Source organism: Phyllostomus discolor, chromosome 3 (genome assembly GCF_004126475.2).
Source record: "Phyllostomus discolor isolate MPI-MPIP mPhyDis1 chromosome 3, mPhyDis1.pri.v3, whole genome shotgun sequence".
NCBI lineage: Eukaryota > Metazoa > Chordata > Mammalia > Chiroptera > Phyllostomidae > Phyllostomus > Phyllostomus discolor.
In genome coordinates, this window is record NC_040905.2 from 148,910,267 (window position 1) to 148,926,866 (window position 16,600).

Below are 16,600 nucleotides of genomic sequence, written 5' to 3' on the forward strand. Positions count from 1 at the left end.
TCTGTCTGGCAGAAACCTCTAAATCCAGCCAGGCCACAAGATGGGATTCAGAATAACATCCAAGTTGTCCTTTTGCCAGAATGCTGCATCCATTCTGTGCCCCAGTGGTTTTTTCATCCCCATTTCTAAGATATTGTCACCATTTCATCTTCTGTGTGCTGAGGACTCTTCTGAAGGTGCTGTGTGTGATCTAAGTTCTCTGGTTTTACAGAAGCAATGAAGGTGATTCCAAGAGCTGAGGTCACAGGCATTTCCCTCCACAGGCACCCTCCCCACAGGGACACTGAAGACAATATTTGAAACTGTGGAGAACACCAAAATAGAAGGAACCATAGGCATCAGTACTGAAGGCAGCTGGGCTAAAGAAGATTAACACAGCACTATTAAATAGAGATTTAATTCAATTCAGCAGCACTTAATCACTTGCAGAGTGCCAAGAACTCTGCTGGGTGCTGGCATGAACAAAATGAGTACTTGATCCCTTGCCCTGAAGGGCAGGAAGCAGATAGTGAAGGTACATTTGATGAGCACACAACAGGAGAAAGTGACTTACGCTAGGGAGGGGGAAACTCAGGAATGCTGCCTGCAGGAGGGACTCTCAAAACTGGCTTCTAAGTGATTAAATAAATTAGGAGACCTAATAAAATTCCTACACAAAAAGACAGTATGCTTGGAATTGAGGGGTCTATTTTCAGTTTGCATTTTGAAAGGCTTACCCTGGTAACAATGTGAAAGGTTGTGACAGGTGCTGGGAGACAGGTGGTAGTAAGAAAGATTAGGAAAAAAGAGTTCAAATGAGACTATTGCAGTAGCCTCAGCAAGGCCTTTGAGTAAGGGAGGGGCAGTAGGAATGCAACAGAAAAGACAAGAGTTGAGGCTATTTTGGGATGGAATTGATAGGGCTTTGTGACTGGTTGGGTTGTGGGTGTGGCTTACAGAAGCGTCAGTATCACTTTAGGCCTGGCCCTGTGTATCTAAGTCACATGTATTGTAACCAAGCTCAAATTTCTATGAAAGAAGACAGTCGGCCTATCTGTATGCACTGCCTCACAAGCTCTTTTTATAAAGGAGCAGGGACTTCCTGGCCACGTGGCTCAGTTGGTTGGAGTGTCATTCTGTGCACTGAAGGGTTGCCAGTTTGATTCCCGGTCAGGGCAGTTGCCTGGGTTGCAGGTTCAATCTCTGGTAGGGGCGCCTACAGGAGGAGGCCAATTCATGTTTCTCTCTCTCATGTTGATGTTTCTCTCTCTTTCCCTCTTTCTCCAAAAATCAAATGAAACATGTCCCTGGGTGAGGATTAGATAGATAGATATTTAATAGATAAAATACATAAAATAATAAATAAATTAAAAGGGAACAAGGGAAGAGAATAAAGTATTTTGTCACTTTTTAAGACTTAGTAAAAATTGCCATGGCTGGTGTAGCTCAGTGGATTGAGCGTGGGCCTGTGAACCAAAGGGTGGCTGGTTCAATTCTCAATCAGGGCATGTACCTGGGTTGCAGGCCAGGTCCCCAGTAATGGGTGCATGAGAGGCAACCACATGTTGGTGTTTCTCTCCCTCTCTTTCTTCCTCCCTAGCCCTCTCTCTAAAAATAAATAAATAAATAAAATCTTAAAAAAAAAAGACTTAGTAAAAATGTGATTGTATCTCCCCTACCCACAAGTGTGATAATACTTAATTAGAAAGTACCTTCTGCTTGATTTTATAAGCATAATCTTTCAATTTACAGAAATGCAAAAATTTACCCAAGATGTTAGAAGATGTCATTATTAGTAAAAATGTTAGTTTTTAACCCCCTACCTTCCCATACACAAAAATAATTATTAGGAACATGTTTTAGAAACTTGCTATTAGAAGAATTCAAACAGATTTTCTGAAATATGAAATAAATTCCAAATGTTGCATGGATAGTATCTGATATTCTATGTTCTTTGCTGTTCAAATCATATTCTTTTACCATGTTTGACAATATCATTTTTCCTTGAAACTCCACCTGAAAAAGAAGAGACAAGAAAAAGTGTTAAATATTCATCCAAACCTCTCAACTGATGTTCATGAAGACAATAATAATGACAACTGGAAAAACTGACATTTATTGACTACTTATTATGTGCAAGACACGTTAAGCTTTTCATCTGGATTAACATTCAGTTTTCACTTCAATCCTATGATTCTATTATATTATACATTATTATATTACAATCTTTTCTAGTACAACCATTGCAAAGATAAGAATACTGAAAATTAGAGTCATTAAATAATTTGCCCAAAGACACAGGGAAGTAATTGATGGAGTCAGGTTCAAATTCAGATTTGTTGGACCCCAGAACTCACTCTCTTAACCTCTGAACAATACCCCTTTCCAAAACAGCTAGAGTTCCTTTTGAGCTTTTCTTTTTAAAATAAAAGCTTAAAGATCTTTATATTATCTTTTTTCCTGAGTTTTATATTCTTTAAATAATGCCAGCAGTTTCCATGTGCCTAATATCAGATAATAGTCTACAAAAGACTATGGCATTCATAGGCTTCCTTTTCCATGACAAAACTAGTCATTACTTTGTCATTCTTCTTTAACCCGCTTCTCCTACAATAAAGTTATTAAAAGAATGCTAGGACAAGATTCTAATCCTGGTGGCCACTTATCTGTGACTTGTGTTAGCCTGGGCACTCATTTCTTACTGGGCTTTGTCCCAGGCACAGAATGATAGCTGACATGCACTGAGGACTTCCAAGGTTCCAGGCAATGTAGAAATCCCCTTGCAACAACATAGTAAGGGGATACTGGAATTAACCCCATTTTATAGATGAGGAAACTAAGGCTTTGAAAAGCTATCTTACTATGAAGTCACACACCTAATAAGTAAACCTGGATTAGAACTCAAATCTCTTGGCTGACAAACTCATGCTGTGCTACAAGATCTCCTTATCTGACATGGGATAAGGTCTCTTGCTACCAGGTTCACTCCAATTTTGTGAAATCAGAAGAATGCTGTCTATGGGACACTCTAATTTATTTGAAGGAAAGCCAATAGCTACCTGCCATATATTTAATAATACCTACCATATATTTAATGCATATTATGTGCCATTTATGTGTTAAGTACCTGTAATTCTCACCATAACCTCAACCCTGCAAGACAACTATTATTGTTCCCATTTTATATAAGTGTGAGAACTGCGTGTCAAAGGGGCTGAGTATCTTGCCCAAGGTCTCAGGGCTAGTAAATGGCAGTCCCAGTTGTCAAGCGAAGGTCTGCAAGGCTCCAAACTACAGGTGGTAGTGCTGTCATGCTATATTGTCATTTGCTTTCTTCCATCCCTTTGGGAAAAAGAAAAACTGTTGTGACAAAGCATCCATGATAAAATTATCTTAAGATTGTTATTAGGTTTTTAATCACACAATTAAAAGGATACTCACAAAAGCCTAGGAAATCTTCTTTAAGCCACAGTTGTGGGTTGATTCTCTTGCTTAGGTTGCTCATTATTTTTCCTTAAAAATCTTTTACAGAAACCTACTTGCTCTATCCTGCACTCTCCCCTACCCCAAACCACCTCAAAAGTAAAGCAACAGAACAGCAGCATCCAGGTCCCGTTTTTCTTGCTTGATCATCCAGAACATGTAAATTACAGTGAAATATGGCCTGAGTCAGCTCCTCACAGAACAGAATTCAGTAACATTGATATTACTAAGCAACACCACAGAGGAGCAAGTCTGCAAAATTAAGTGACAAGTTTAGAAGAAGTCAAAGTATCTGGTACTCACTTGGTCATTTTATTATGAACCATCTGGATGATCCACAGTAATGACCAACACATTATTGTTCATTGTTCAAGGGTGATAATTCCCATATAATTACATGGCACCTCCCTCTGTGATCCTAACCTACTTTACAGAATCTTCCTCTTTATTTTCCATAATCCTGATATTTCCCTACAAGGTAAGTAGGGAACAGTTATACCCACTAGACAACTTCCTTTCCTCTCCAAGATAATATTTAAAACAAACAAACAAAAATCACTCTTTTGGCTTGTCTGATGGCAGAGCCTGCTGGGCAAGAACATGCAAAAAGGAAGGAATTAGTCATGGGATCATGCAGCTCCATCGGCCTGACATGGGCTCCATCTTGGTGGTCCCAGAGAAGTCCGAGGTGATGAGTCTCAGTCCTTCCCAAAGGCACAGATGAGCAGATTGTGGTACCTACACTGAGCCAGAGTCCTTGATCTTCTGGAGAAAGGCTGCCTAGCAAGGACCCCTCCCAATTCCAACAGCCTAGGTGGTTTCATTTGTTCACTCATTGATTCATACAACAAATGTTTACAAGAAAATTAGACTAAGCACCTGATTGTAAACCAAAGGTTACTAACTGATGAGCCAAATATAACCCAGAGTGTTTTTTTTAAACTTGGAATTAGTTGCCAAGATTTAAAAATCAGGGTTTTTCACATAAAAATCCAAGTATCTAGCTTGCTTTGAATAATTGGAAGATCTGTCAACACGATGTCTGCATTCACTCACAAAGCTGGAGCTGAGTGACTGCTGCCCCTTTTTAAGCAACGCTGTCCAATTTTCCATAATCACCACCATTCTCTATTGTTGTCCCCAGCCCACTTTGCCCATCTACATACCTGGCACCTGTGCTCCATTGCTGCTTCATCAGAGTGCCTACTGTGCTCCAGGCACTGGGCCAGATGCTAAGGGTCTTAATGAACCCTGATTTGTCCCCTGATATAGCATCAGTATTTCCTGGGGTTGGGGCCTTGAAATGATATCTGCAGATGGACATAAACAAGGAAATATATTGTAGAGAATGGGAGAGATAAAAATAGCAGCAGTAACAAACCAGTGTGCCTGGGTTTGTAGGAAGCTTGAAAAGGAAGAGAGTGTTTCATGAAGGGGCTATATTCAGAAGGCATGAAAATCAGGTGATAAATTTCTAAGAGGCAGCCATGTTTGTATGTTCATAAATCCTACTTGAAACTCAATAGCTGATAGAGGATCACCCACAATTTCAGCCCTTTATTTCTATTTGCAAAGTTCTTGCCTTGCTTCCAAAAGCCTGAGAGATTTTTAATTTTGTAGAAGAAACAGAAGTACTCATTAGCATAGATTTGGAAGAGCTGGATGTGAAAAGAACTCCATAGGGCAAAATCATCTCTCTTAACACCTTGAGTGTGACATACATGTGTTACCACATGTTGAGTACAGCTGTCCCTCGGCAAATGTGTACACTGTTAGAAGCCTCTTAAGGAAGTTTGACACACGAGCATCAATCCCCCACAGAATGTTACGCAGAACTGCTGAGATGAGTCAGTACTTCCAAGGCTTTTTTTGAGTGAGATTTTGATTTGAAGGTTAATATATTCCTTTCCTTCTGACTTGAGTAAGAAGTAAGGATTTGTGGTTATTGCCTCACTTAACCTCAATGTCTAGAAATTTTCTTAAGTTAAAAGAAATTACTTACATTGGCATGAACCTTTGATGTAAAAGAATGACCAAACAAAGCTTTTTAATGGAAAGCAATTAATTTTGGTGGTCCATGCATTTTTTGACATGAAACCAGACAAAAAGGTTAAAAATTGGGCTGCATTAGAAAACACCTAACTTGTAATTCATGTTTATTTTGATGGAAATTTTTCACATGGGGAGACAAGTGAAAAATGTTTAATCCAAATAGCCTGCAAGAAATTTAAATACTATACAGCTCTACAAATATAAATGTCCTGTTTCTCAGGAGTGGGATGGGGAATTGCAAATATTCAACTCTCATACTACTCATTCTCAAAACTTTAAAACAAACACTTTTAGCCAATAATAAAAAATAAACTCACAAATTTCTTTTAAAAGCTACCTTAAGGCTAAAATATAAATACAGCAAAACATGGTTCTGAAAGTTAGCCAAGGCAGCCTTTGACTAAACTGAATGTTCTTCTTCCAAGAGTCCTCCTTGTGTTTAAGGGAAGAAGTCTAAGGGGTTTTGTTGACTTGCACATGTCAAGAATAGACATTGACATTGGTCTCACCACAGAGTTTGGAGAGGATTTAACTACCTTGTACTGGGCTGAGCTAGATGTTCATGCTGGACCTGTGGCAGAAAATAAAGAGGGGTATTACTAAGGATGTCTGTGCCACCCCAGCATAAAGTGCCTAATAGACAAGCTCTCACCTGATCATCCGAAAACCATCCTAAGAACAGGTGTGTATTGTTCTCGTCCCCACTTGACATTAGAAAGAACTGATGCTCAGAGAGGGTGACCCAACTTAGAAGTAGTAGAGCCAAGCTGTGAATTAACTGTCTTGTCTGCCTCACTCAGGAGTACTCTTAACTTTGATAGTAATGTTATGGTGTCAACAGTCAAGATGCTTCAGGATCAGTGTCTATATTCCTGACTTCAGCAAGCCCAGTGAAATTCAGCAAACCAAGATATACTAAACCTCACTGTCATTTGAGAGTTTTGCATTTATATACTTTATTTAAAAACATGAGAGGTGCATATAATATAAGGAAAGCACTGTTATAGGTTCTGTTGGAAGCGATCTAGAGAGGCATAGTGTCTCTGCCACCAAGGTATGAACCACATAGTTGGAGAGACAGGCTTATGTGCAAATATTAGAAGGGAAGGTGCTTAGGTTCCACCAAGCTGGAACACTGGTGGTCAGATGAATGAAGAGTCCACTTTGCACATCCCACTCCCATGGTTGTGCTCCCTGTTTTGACATTCCCCACAGATATGAGAATAGAAGAGCAGGACTGGTGAAGAAATTTTTTAAAACACTGTTTCCAATATGACAGAATATCTTTTGTTAATGAACAATAATTATCTATAATGCGGACCCCAGCCCTCAGGGTCCATGTGTTGTGGCTGTGATGAACAAATTCACACAGACTACAGATGTCCTGTGAAGAAAAAGGGACAGCATGGCCACTCTCTGAGTGAGAGAGGGCCCTGACCCCTGCCTGGACAGGCTTTAATTGCTTTCCTGGGCACATACATTGAGGATGGTCCTCATTTACTATGCACAGTTTTGCTTCAGGTGGTTACCTTTTACAGGAAACAAAGGAGAGGATGCCACTAATCATCACAGAAGAAGGATATTTGCAAATGCAAAGGGAAAAGTGGTTGAACTGGTTACACTCATCCCTGGGAAGTTTAGGATAGATTTTAGGAAGTTACTTTAAAGATATGCAGTAAACATTTTCTGCCTCAATTCGGGGTGAGGGAGTTTTAGCAAAAGCAAGCCTCATAGCAGCCTAGGTACAATGCAGACCTGATTCCCCAAGGGAGAACCTATCCATGGGCGTGGGTCCTCTGTGCCAACCTTGCTCCCCATCAGTTTTCCAAATCAGGGGCTGGGCTACATTCCCCACATCATGTGGAACGGTTCCCTATATATCTGCTTAACACCTCTGTTAGTGATGTAAAATTCATTTTAGCAAATCTGTATAAAATACCCAGTTCTCTAAATGCTCCGCTCCATGACCCATGGGTTCTTCCTCACTGTTCTTGATGGTGCTTGCAATAATAAGGGTGCCCATTATTGATTGCTTAGTGGGTGTCATTATCTCATTTACCCTTTTTTTATTTTAACTGTTGTTCAAGTACAGTTTTCTGCCTTTTTCTATTCTTTACCACAACTTTCTAGGGGAGATACAATTATGCCCCTTCATTGCTAAGAGCACAGAGGCTCAGAAAGGCAAAACCAACTTGCTCAAAGTCACACAGCTAACTAAGTAGCAGATTTGGGGTTCAAATCTACACCTTGGCTTCAAAGCTCATGTTCTCAACTTCCAACTCACTACTTGAAAATAATAGTTCCATTGGGTGTGATATAATTCAGTAACTATATAAACTTTTTTGATAGGCATTTGACAACTTTACCAAGAAATTACTGTCTTCATTGAGAAAGCCTTAATTTTTAGGTATTCATGAGCAGCTCAAGACAATACCAAAAATAAAGTAGCTCCTTGAAAAAAAAAGTTGATCATTTTGCCAACATCCACTTAAGTAATAAAGACTTATTCTCATTTATTTCTCTATCTCTATTTTTATTCTAATTAAATGAACTCAGCATAGATGCTTCTATTGACTTTTTTTCTATGAGAGGGGACCCCCAAAAAACAGAATTATATTCTTAAAGGCAGGACCCTGTAGTACATTCCTCCCCCACTAAGTGAGTGTTCTGGGAACCCATCTGCATCAGTGTATCAGCTGGTGGTGTTGTGAGAGGCTATGTTTGGCTGCAGTGAATTTTTTTGAAGAGTCTTTCAATGCACTTGCCCATTCTATAATGGGTGATTTACACACATACCTGCCCACACTTTGTGAAATGTTCAGCAGTCTGACCAAAAAAGACATGACCTCATGCCCCACCCTCCCTATTCACCCAATCTTGCCACAAGTGAGTTTTTAAATATATCTTATTGATTATGCTATTACAGTTGTCCTGATTTTTCTCCCTTCACCTCCCATCCACCCAGCAGCCCCTGCTCCCTCAAGCAATTCCCCCACCATTTTTCATGTCCATGTGTCATGTGTGTAAGTTCTTTGGCTACTCTGTTTCCTATACTATACTTTACATCCTCATGGCTATTCAGTAACTACCTATTTGTACTTCTTTTTTTTAATTTTTAAGTATATTTTATTGATTATGCTACTACAGTTATCCCATTTTCTCTCCCCTTTATTTCCCTCTGCCCTGCACTCCATCTTCCTCCAGCATTCCCCTCCCCTTAGTTCATGTCCATGGGTTCTACATGTAAGTTCTTTGGTTTCTCCATTTCCTATACTATTCTCAACCTGTCCCTGTCTATATTTTACCTACACATTATGCTACTTATTCCCTGTACCTTTTACCCCATTCTCCCTCCTGCCCCTCCCCACTAATAACTCTTCATGTGATCTCCATTTCTGTGATTCTGTTCCTATTCTAGTTGTTTGCTGAATTTATTTTTGTTTTGTAGGTTCAGTTGCTGATAGTTGTGAGTTTCTGGTTATTTTACTGTTCATAGTTTTGATCTTCTTTTTATTAGATAAGACCCTTTAACATTTCATAAAATAAGAGTTTGATGATGATGAAATCCTTTAACTTTACCTTGCCTAAGAAGCACTTTATCTTCCCTTCCATTTTAAATGATAGCTTTGCTGGATAGAGTAATCTTGGCTCTAAGTCTTTTCCTTTCATGATTTCAAATACTTCTTTCTAGCCCATTCTCATGCATAATGTATCTTTGGAAAAATCAGCTGATAGTCTTATGAGCACTCCTTTATAGGCAACTGTCTCCTTTTCTACTGCTAGTTTTAAGATTCTCTCCTTATCTTTAATCTTGGGTAATGTAATTATGATGTGCCTTGGTGTGTTGCTCCTTGGTTCCAACTTCTTTGGGACTCTCTGAGCTTCCTGGACTTGCATGCCTATTTCCTTCACCAGGCTGGGAAAGTTTTCCTTCATTATTTTCTCAAATAAGTTTTCAATTTCTTGCTCTTTCTCTTCTCCTGGAACCCCTATGATTTGGATGTCAGAATATTTAAAGTTATCCCAGAGGTTCCTAAGCCTCTCTTCATTTTTTTTTGAATTTTTGTTTCTTCATTCTGTTCTGGTTGGATGTTTATTTCTTCCTTTTGTTCCAAATCATTGATTTGAGTCCTGGTTTCCTTCTTGTCATTGTTGGTTCCCTGAATATTTTTGCTTTATTTCACTGTGTATATCCTTCACTTCTTCTTTTATTTTGCATCCATACTCAATAGTTTCTGTGAGCATCTTGATTACCAGTATTTTGAATTCTGAATCAGATAGATTGTCTATCTCCTTGTTGCTTAGCTCTTTTTCTGGAGTTTTGACCTGTTCTTTCATTTGGGTCATATTTCTTTGTCTCAGCACACCTGTTATGTTGTAAGTGGCAGATCCTTAGGTGTTTGCCAGAGTGGGGCAAGCCACTTCACTAGGTTGTAGTGCCATATGTGGGGTAGGGATCAGAGAGGGAACAATGTGGGGGAGGGGGAATGAGGAGAAGGGGGGATTAAAAAACATAATGGGGGACTTCCAACCAAGATGCAGGCATAGATAGACACACTGTGCCTCCTCACACAACCAAAATAAGGACAACAATAATTTAGAAACAAAAAAAAAAAACAGTACTGACAGAAAATTGAACTGTTTGGAAGTCCGACAACCAAGGAATTAAAGTAGACACATTCATCCAGACTGGCAGGAGGGACAGAGTTGGGTGGCCAGGTGGAGAGTGGTCGTGGCAAAGCATTGGCTGGTGGACCCAAGCACGCAACGCAGCAGCTGGCAGACCCCCAGTGCACAAGGTGACAGGGGATGAACCCAGAGAGGCCATGGATTGTGGAGGGGCACACAAGGCAGCTGGTGGACTGGGAAGTCCCACATTCTTGCACAGATAAACCAGGCAAAACTGAGGAGTGAGACAGACCACACAACCCAGGGTACCAGCTCGGGGAAATAAAGCCTCAGAACACCAACTGAAAACACCTGTGGTGGTTGAGGTGCCGGGAGAAACTCCCAGCCTCACAGGAGAGCTCATTGGAGAGACCCACAGGGTTCTAGAGTGTACACAAGCCTACCCACATGGAAATCAGCACCAAAAGGGCCCATTTTGCTTGGGGGAAGGAGGGAAATGACCAAAATCCAGCAGAGAGTGGAGCAAGCGCCATTGTTCCCTCTCAACCCAGCAACTGGGTTGTTCTGCCTTGGTGAACACCTAAGCCTCTGCCCCTCACTACATAGCAGGCACATCAAGACAAAAAAAAAAGGTCCAAATGAAAGAACAGATCAGAGCTCCAGAGCAAATACAACTAAGCGACAAACAGATAGCCAACCTATAAGATGCACAGTTCAAAACACTGGTAATCAGTATGCTCACAGAATTGGTTGAATTTGGTCACAAATTAGATGAAGAAATGAAGGCTACACTAAGTGAAATAAAGGAAAATGTACAAGGAACCAATAGCAATGGGAAGAAAATTGGGATTCAAATCAATGGAGTGGACCAGGAGGAAGAAAGAAATATCCAATCAGAAAAGAATGAAGAAACAAGAATTCAAAAAACTGAGGAGAGGCTTAGGAACCTCCAGAACATCTTTAAATGTTCCCAACATCCGAATCATAGGGGTACCAGAAGGAGAAGAGGAACAGAAACAAGTGGAAACCTTATTTGAACAAATAATAAAGGAGAACTTCCCCATTCTGGCAAAGGAAATAGACTTCGAGGAAGTCCAGAAAGCTCAGAGAGTCCCAAAGAAGTTGGACTGAAGGAGAAACACATGTAGGCACATCATAATTACATTACCCAAGATTAAAGATAAGTAAAATCTTAAAACTAGCAGGAGAAAAGGAGACAGTTACGGACAAAACAGTTCCCATCAGACTGTCAGCTGATCTCTCAGAAGAGACCTGGCAGGCAAGAAGGGGCTGGAAAGAAGTATTCCAAGTCATGAAAGGCAAGGACTTACATTGAAGATTACTCTATCCAGCAAAGCTTTCATTTATAATGGAAGGGCAGATAAAATGCTTCTCAGATAAGGTCAAGTTAAAGGAGTTCATCATCACCAAGCCCTTATTTTATAAAATGTTAAAGGGACTTATCTAAGATAAAGAAGATAAAAAAACACGTACAGTAAAATGACAGCAAACTCACAATAATTAACAACCACACCTAAAACAAAAACAAAAACAAACTAAGCAAACAACTAGAACAGGAACAGAACCACAGAAATGAAGATCACATGGAAGGTTATCAATAGGGGAGTGGGAGGAGGAGAGAGGGGGAAAAGGTACAGAGAATAAGTAGCATAGAAGGTAGGTAAAAATAGACAGGGGGAGGGTAAGAATAGTATGGGAAATGTAGAAGCTAAAGAACTTATAAGTATGACATATGGACATGAACTAAAGGGTGGGGGAATGTGGGTGGGAGGGGGTGTGCAGGGTAGAGGGGAGTGAAGGGGGAAATGGGACAACTGTAATAGCATAATCAATAAAATATATATTTATAAAAAAACATAACTGGCCCCGGCTGGTGTACCTCAGTAGATTGAGTGCCGGCCTGCGAACCAAAGGGTTGCCAGTTCGATTCCCGGTCAGGACATATGCCTAGGTTGCAGGCCAGGTCAGATCCCCAGTGCGGGGCACACAAGAGACAACCACACATTGATGCTTCTCTCTCTCTCTTTCTCCCTCCCTTCTCCTCTAAAATAAATAAATAAAATCTTTAAAAAAACATAATTGGTCAATACAAAATAGGCAGGGTGATGTTAAGAATAGCATAGGAAAATGAAGAATGCAAAGAATTTATATATACAACTTGTGGACATGAACTAAAAGGTGGGATGGATTGCTGGAAGGGAGAGAGGCACCAGGCAGACTGGGGCAGAGGGGGAAAAAATTGGGACAACTGTAATAACATAATAAAATATACTTAAAAATTAAAAATAAATAAATAGACTTTTCCACACACAAGAGCCACGTCAATGTGCTTCAAAAACCAGTGGTGTCCTAGAGCCAAACTACTGAATTTTCAGGAATTTTGAAAGCTGACTGTTAAATAGAATTATTAAAAAGTAGTACAATTAAATTATATTAAAATCAAAGGTAAACAATAAAAAAGATCCTGTTCCAGCAAGCTGGTTTTCTTCACATTCTTCTCTGCTTCCTCTTTAGTAAGCAACAAACATGTTCCCTTCACTTGGGCAGGTATTGTCCTGTTGCCCTCTTTCCTCACTGTGCTTTGCATTGCTACATCACCAGTTGGCTATTCAGCTTTTCACTACTCTATTCCCTCTCTTCTACCATTTTTAGTCTATTTTCAATATCTTCTGTTCAGTTCTTGTCACTCTTCACCATCCAAGGAAGCAACTGAGAAACAATCTAGACATTGTCATAGCAGTAAGAATGTGTGAGCCATACCAGACACAAACAGTTCCAATTTCAAGTACATAAAAACAAAATAATTAAAGAATATGATTATATTTATTTATACCTGATTCTACAAAAGACAAGGTAAAGAATAATCACTTCTGCCACAAGCAGATGCTTGAAAATTTGGGATTAATACAGGAAAACAGATGTGTGCATACAGATAATTTGCAGCTAAAAAGATTCATAAAAATGCACTGGTGCATCTTCACTGCATAGAATATGGTTTACACCCCACTTTGTGAACACAGAGCCACCCACATTCTGTTTCCTGAGCAAATACTAGAGAACGCTAGCTGCTTATTCTGCTGCTTCACCTCAGGGAAGAAGTAGAGGTTACAAAAACATTAGTAGGCTGATACAATCCATCAATTTACTACAAGCTACCCACACACACATATATTATGTGTAAAGCCACCATGAGCACACATTTAATATTTATGAAGGTATTTAGATCACTTAAGAATCCAAACTTGTGCAATGTCCTGTATGTAATAGAGTATTACTCTTAAAATACCTGAGAAATTATATATTTCACTGAAAGTGATCCCCATAAGTCATTTTAAATTCCATGTTATTTACACAAAATTCAATTTTTTACTGAAGCATTTGCATCCTTTGTCAAGCATCTGACAAAATCCAGAATAGGCTGCTTTTTGCAGAAACATAAAGATGAGGTGATTTTTCTCCCCAAAGCATAAGTTTGGATCAGTGTGTTAAAATAGCTTTAGGGAAAATTTTAGGCACATGGAAAAAGAATAGATATAGAATGCATAATAGAAATATAAAATAGAAAAATATTATTGTGTATTAGAGCTTTCATCTCAAACATAAAACTCACCAATTATTTGTTGATTCATATGTGGATTTTCCATGGCTGCCCAAGTTAATGAGCCTTGGAAGCTTTCTGCTGAATCATAGGGGTGTCTCTTGAGTCTAATTAATTTCCTGATGTTTGTGGGGAGAGTATTATTACAACCAGAAAAAAATTTTTAACTTTCTGACAGTGTTGCTTTAAAAATCTGGAACAATAATAAAGTTTCTATTCCAGAACTGAAGTGAAAAAAGAAAAAAAGCAGAATGGTGCATTCCCACCTCCTCCCTCCACCCCACTCCCCACCCCAAGCTGCCACTCCCAGCAGCTGAATCAGGATAGCTCAATTTCTGCCAGTAGTTTCCATTACAGGAAGTCCTTTGGTGATCTGCACACAGGAGAGGCTGCTGGTCACCTCCTGCCACTGTCAGTCTACAAGCATCAGGCAATGCCATGATCTGGGGAGTTGTGGTTGCTGTGTCACCTATCTGAGTCAGGTGGTCTTCCCTGGAAATATCCTTCCCTCTTCCTCCCAGAGCACTCTACACTTTTCACAGCCCCTCCCAAAATGCTGTACCCATAGTATTCAGTGTTTTCTGTCTAAAATGCAAGACAAGAATATAAAGGGTTTTTCATTTTCAGTTTTCCCTGGTAGCCTTCCTTAATCACTAGAAAGTTGTTCTGTTGCAGATGAACCGTGACATGAACTTCTGGGACTGCTGTTCCATGTCAAGGAATCCAGTGTTCACTAGCCTCAGTGAGCCCAGACATCATCCTTATTCTGCCTTTTCTCTTGGAGTGTCACCTCTATAAAAATTACAGGGCTGGGCTAAACCTGGTATGAAGTTATCTTTGCCAAGTATTCTTGTTTCATCAGATGTTAAAATCACTGTGTCCTATTCTGTAATGCAGTGCACATCCTACCCAGTGGAATAATATATTTTAAGTGATTTCTGAAAATGGGATGTGAAAGCTGACTGCCACATGGCTCATGTTTGCACATCTCTATATAGTTACGATTGAGGGATTTGACAGTATAACTCTGAATCTGATTAATTAAGAATGTGTAAAAACAAAGTTCTTGCATTACAGCTCGTTCCTTATCTTTGTGTCTTTTACTGTGATGTTGTAGAACTTGGATCATATGGAAAACTAAAATATTATGACACAATGACTGAAGAAGGTAAGAATGATTTTAGAATTGTATGTATTGGCTTTTTTTCATTTGTGGTATCTGTTGCTCGCCCATTTCTAAGTCTCTTTTTTCCTCTTTGCATGACTTCAGTGACATTGTGTGACTTATTATTCTTTGTATTCTTATTATTCTTATTATTTTTGTCTAGTTTTTGCCATCATGTTTATTTGGAATTGGAGACGTGCAATACCATGGGTGATCATGTTATTCCATTCAAACGATCCAAGCCATCTCAATTGTGTAACACACTCAAAGAAATGGTGTCGGCAGTGCAAACACAAGCACACACATACTGTGTAAGCATTTGTTCCTCCACATGTTCACAATAATATATAGAAACACATCCATCCAACACTCATATAATATGCCCTTAATTTCAGAGAGGGGACTATATTCAGGTGATATTCTGATTTATGCAAAGCACTAAACCACCTAAAGTTACTCTTAGACCCCACACCAGCTACAGACCTGCTTCTGGCTGAGGGGGCTGTAGGCTCATGCCCTTAGCTCCCACAGTTCCAGCTGACCCATCTAAGGGCATTAACTCTGAGAGCCCAGGGTCACCATTCCAGCCAATAGAATTGTATGTGTTGAGATTCACCCTCTTGAGCTTGGGTATATCATTTTTACCATTTCCCCTGGGTGAATGAAGTCTGACAAAGATTTACTTTTAAATGTATTTACTGATGAATACCAGGCTCTATCCCAGAACACAACCTTGCTCCTGTCAGAATCACTGTTCTGGAATAAGTTCACCATGGAACAGCAATTTGGAAATCTTACATTCCTGTGAAGGGAGTTGTCCTAGTGCCCTATCCCCCACCTCATCCCACACATACCGCCACCTTTTGAATAAGAAATAGTATGTGTAAGTTATGAAAATAGTTGGGGTTTTTGCATAAGTTTTACAATGATATTGACAAGAAATCAGAAGGTACCTAGAAGGAGAATCAGCTATTTTTATCCTTCAGTGTGACAAATACTCCCAAATGTGTTGCATATCTTGTTTTCAGCTTCTAGTATTTCTAAGTTGCCTTAGCTTGCCAAAGAGTTCCTAGTTGCTTTGCATGCAAGAACATCTGACAGCCCTTGGTAAGGGGAAGCCCCTTCGCAGCCACTCTCCACTCCGGCTTCTGCACAACACCCAGGTCCTCCTCTGCTGCTGTCCCTGTGCTTTCAAGTAACCACTGTGATATTTCCTAAAGCAGCAGGCTTTTGGATTAGGATCTCAGCCTGGGCCCTCTTGTACCACAGGGCCCCCCAACAGCTTGGGGAAATGCAGACCCCCTCGGGAGTCAGAGCCCCAAGGGCAGAAAATACCTATGAGAATAAGTGTCCCACCACTGAGAGGACAGAAAGAGCAACCCACACCTTACAGGAAGGCCCCTGTCAAGCTGTTCTTTTCACTCTACGTCTTCAGACCACTTTGATTTTTAGTGGCCATTGGCTCGAGAAGCCAGATCTTGGGATTCACTGACTTTATCACTTGATCACTCCCCCGGCATCTCCCGAGCCCCAGCCTCAGTTTCATGATTCAGGTGGCAGGTAGGTTTTTTAACTTCTACCTGACCTGTCATAGCCTATCACTTTCTTTACTCCATTCTGTCCTTTGCTTTCTACCCTGAGGTTTCCTTGGCCAGGGCAGCTTCTGCCTCCCT

At 40.0% G+C, this 16,600-nt stretch overlaps 1 protein-coding gene across 2 annotated transcripts in view; it reads left to right on the plus strand.

Annotated features, from left to right (window-relative positions):
• Positions 1-16,600, plus strand: part of SLC24A2 (solute carrier family 24 member 2) — a 260,455-nt gene that overhangs the window by 179,146 nt on the left and 64,709 nt on the right. The window contains exon 5 of one of the 2 annotated variants that reach the window (XM_028524990.2): positions 14,880-14,930. The exons of the other annotated variant lie outside the window; for it this stretch is intronic. Coding sequence (XP_028380791.1) covers positions 14,880-14,930 — 51 coding nt within the window. The remainder of the gene's footprint in view (positions 1-14,879; positions 14,931-16,600) is intronic. 2 annotated transcript variants of the gene reach the window in all.